The sequence below is a fragment of the Apteryx rowi genome, unplaced genomic scaffold (assembly GCF_003343035.1).
Source record: "Apteryx rowi isolate R43461 unplaced genomic scaffold, aptRow1 scaffold_2301, whole genome shotgun sequence".
Classification (NCBI taxonomy): Eukaryota; Metazoa; Chordata; class Aves; order Apterygiformes; family Apterygidae; genus Apteryx; species Apteryx rowi.
This window is the reverse complement of record NW_020448644.1, coordinates 3,001-6,127: the sequence shown is the minus strand read 5'-3', so window position 1 is coordinate 6,127 and position 3,127 is coordinate 3,001. Positions and strand designations below refer to the sequence as shown.

Here is a 3,127-nt window from a genome sequence, read left to right as displayed (position 1 = left end):
GGGACATGGGGGACATGGAGGACATGGAAGGACATGGAGGGACATGGGGGACATGGGGCACATGGAGGGAGGTGGAGAACATGGGGGTCATGGAGGACATGGGGACATGGAGGGACATGGAGGGACACGGAGAACATGGAGTTCATGGAGGACACAGGGACATGTGGGGACATGGAGGGACATGGAGAACATGGGGTTCACGGAGGACATGAGGACACGAGGAGCCATGGGGGGACACGGCGGTGGTGGCTCCGGGTGCTGCGGGAGGACACGGGGTCACCGGTGACAACAGCGCGGTGCCGGGCAGGAACTGGGCCCGGCAGCAGCCGGACGAGGCCGGGACGGGCGAGGACTGCGTGACCATGGGGGTCGGCGGGCGCTGGGCCGACCGGGCCTGCGCCTCGTCCCCCGGCGGGTGGCTCTGCGAGCGTCCCTGGAGCTGCTGACCGGGCCACCGGGGCCACCGGGGCCACCGCGGGGACGGACCGCGCCGGGCGATCCGCCAGCTCCAGCGTCCCGGGGACCTCCTGCACCCGTGGGAGCTCCTGGACCCATGGGAGCTCCTGGGTCCATGGGAGCTGCTGGACCCATGGGAGCTCCTGGACCCATGGGAGCTCCTGCACCCATGGGAGCTCCTGGACCCATGGGAGCTGCAGCACCTGTGGGACCTCCTGCACCCATGGGAGCTCCTGGATCTATGGGAGCTCCAGCACCTGTGGGACCTCCTGGACCCATGGGAGCTCCTGGACCCATGGGAGCTGCAGCACCTGTGGGACCTCCTGGACCCATGGGACCTCCAGCACCTATGGGAGCTCCTGGACCCATGGGAGCTCCTGGATCCATGGGAGCTGCTGGATCCATGGGAGCTCCAGCACCCGTGGGAGCTCCTGCACCCATGGGAGCTCCTGCACCCGTGGGAGCTCCTGGACCTATGGGAGCTCCTGGACCCATGGGACCTCCAGCACCTATGGGAGCTCCTGGACCCATGGGAGCTCCTGGATCCATGGGAGCTGCTGGACCCATGGGACCTCCAGCACCTGTGGGGTCTCCTGGACCCATGGGAGCTCCAGCACCCATGGGAGCTCCTGGATGCATGGGAGCTCCAGCATCTGTGGGATCTTCTGGACCTATGGGAGCTCCAGCACCCATGGGATGTCCTGGACCCATGGATCCCCAAGAAAGCCAGGAGGCCCCAGCACCCATGGGAGCTCCTGGATCCATGGGAGCTCCAGCACCTGTGGGATCTCCTGCACCCATGGGAGCTCCAGCACCTGTGGATCCCCAAGAAAGTCAGGAGACCCCAGCACCCATGGGACCTCCTGGACCAGTGGGAGCTCCTGGACCCACGGGAGCTCCAGCACCCATGAGCCCTCCTGGACCAATGGGTCCCCGAGAAAGCCAGGAGACCCCAGCACCCACGGGACCTCCTAGACCCATGGGATCTCCTGGACCCATGGGACCTCCTGTACCCATGAGTCCCCAAGAAAGCCAGGAGACCCCAGCACCCACGGGACCTCCCGTCCCCCCAGTCCTGGCCCCCCGGCTGCGCTCGGGGACGTTGGCGGTGGCAATAAACCTCCTGCAGCCCCCAGAAGGCCCAGTGATGGAACGGGTGACACCGGGGCGGGTGACACCAGGGTGGGATGGGTGACACCAGGGCAGGTGACACCAGGATTGGATGGGTGATACTGCGATGGGGCAGGACGGGTGACACTGAGATGGGACAGGACAAGTGACAGTGGGGTGGGACAGGTGACACCAGGATGGGATGGGTGACACCACGATGGGGCAGGACAGGTGACACCAAGGCGGGTGACACTGGGATAGGACAGGTGACACCAGGACGGCATGGGTGACACCACGATGGGACAAGATGGGTGACACCAGGGCGGGATGGGTGACACCAGGGTGGGACGGGTGACACCAGGACGGGTGACATTGGGGCGTGGCCCAGGGACCGCACCGGGGGAGCGTCTGGGCCACATCTGGGGCCAGATCGGGGCCACATCTGGGTGGCACCAGCAGCGACGGCGGCCGCACCTGGGGCACATCTGGAGACATGGGGTCCACGCAGGACACATTTTGGGGGACACATCCGGGCCCACCGGGGTGACACTCGCGGGTGCCATTTGGGGACACTTCAGGGACACTACGGTGCCATGTGGGGCCCATTCACGGGGGCTGCGGTGGGTCACATCTGGGGCAGACCGGGAACATCTGGATGGGTGACGGCGAGGCGTTGGGTGGCCCTTGGGACACACCTGGAGGCCACATCTGGGGTGACACATCCGGGGGACCGTCGGGGCACATCCGGAGGTGACATCTGGGCACAGCTGGGGACACCGATGGGGACATCGGGGCTCCGGGACCTTCTCCCCACCCCTGTCACCCTCCAGCCCGATGGGACCCAGGTGTCCGGGGACCACCCCGGGGAGGGTGACAGGGGTGGGGGGGGACGAGTGAAGGGGTCCCCTCAGGAGCCCCCCAAAACCACCCCAGTGACAGGCAGCTCCAGACAACAAGGTTTAATGGTGGTCAAGGGTGGGTGGGGCCCGGACACCTGGGTCCCTCGGACACCTGGGTCCCTCAGACACTTAGGTTCCTCAGACATTTGGGTCCCTCAGACACTTGGGTTCCTCGGACACCTGGGTTCCTCAGACATTTGGGTCCCTCAGACATTTGGGTCCCTCAGACACTTGGGTTCCTCAGACACTTGGGTTTCTTGGACACTTGGGTTCCTTGGACACTTGGGTTTCTTGGACACTTGGGTCCCTCAGATACTTGGGTTCCTTGGACACTTGGGTTTCTTGGACACTTGGGTTCCTCGGACACTTGGGTTCCTCAGACACTTGGGTTCCTTGGACACTTGGGTTCCTCAGATACTTGGGTCCCTCAGACACTTGGGTTCCTCAGACACTTGGGTTTCTTGGACACTTGGGTTCCTCAGATACTTGGGTCCCTCAGACACTTGGGTTCCTCAGACATTTGGGTTCCTCAGACACTTGGGTTTCTTGGACACTTGGGTTCCTCGGACACTTGGGTTCCTCAGACACTTGGGTTCCTCAGATACTTGGGTCCCTCAGACACTTGGGTTCCTCAGATACTTGGGTTCTTTGGACACTTGGGT

At 64.1% G+C, this 3,127-nt stretch overlaps 1 protein-coding gene across 1 annotated transcript; it reads left to right on the top strand.

Moving 5' to 3' along the window:
* Positions 1 to 138: 138 nt before the first annotated feature.
* On the top strand, positions 139 to 1,651 carry LOC112966063 (collagen alpha-1(I) chain-like). Its single transcript, XM_026065741.1, has 2 exons — positions 139 to 551; positions 642 to 1,651. The coding sequence occupies exon 2, from the start codon at positions 644 to 646 to the stop codon at positions 1,649 to 1,651; it is 1,008 nt and encodes a 335-aa protein (XP_025921526.1). The 5' UTR covers positions 139 to 551; positions 642 to 643.
* The last annotated feature ends 1,476 nt before the right edge of the window (positions 1,652 to 3,127 follow it).

Bases quoted from the DNA above. Each gene is read 5' to 3' on its own strand.
- LOC112966063 (XM_026065741.1), top strand. From the start codon at position 644: ATGGGAGCTGCAGCACCTGTGGGACCTCCTGCACCCATGGGAGCTCCT.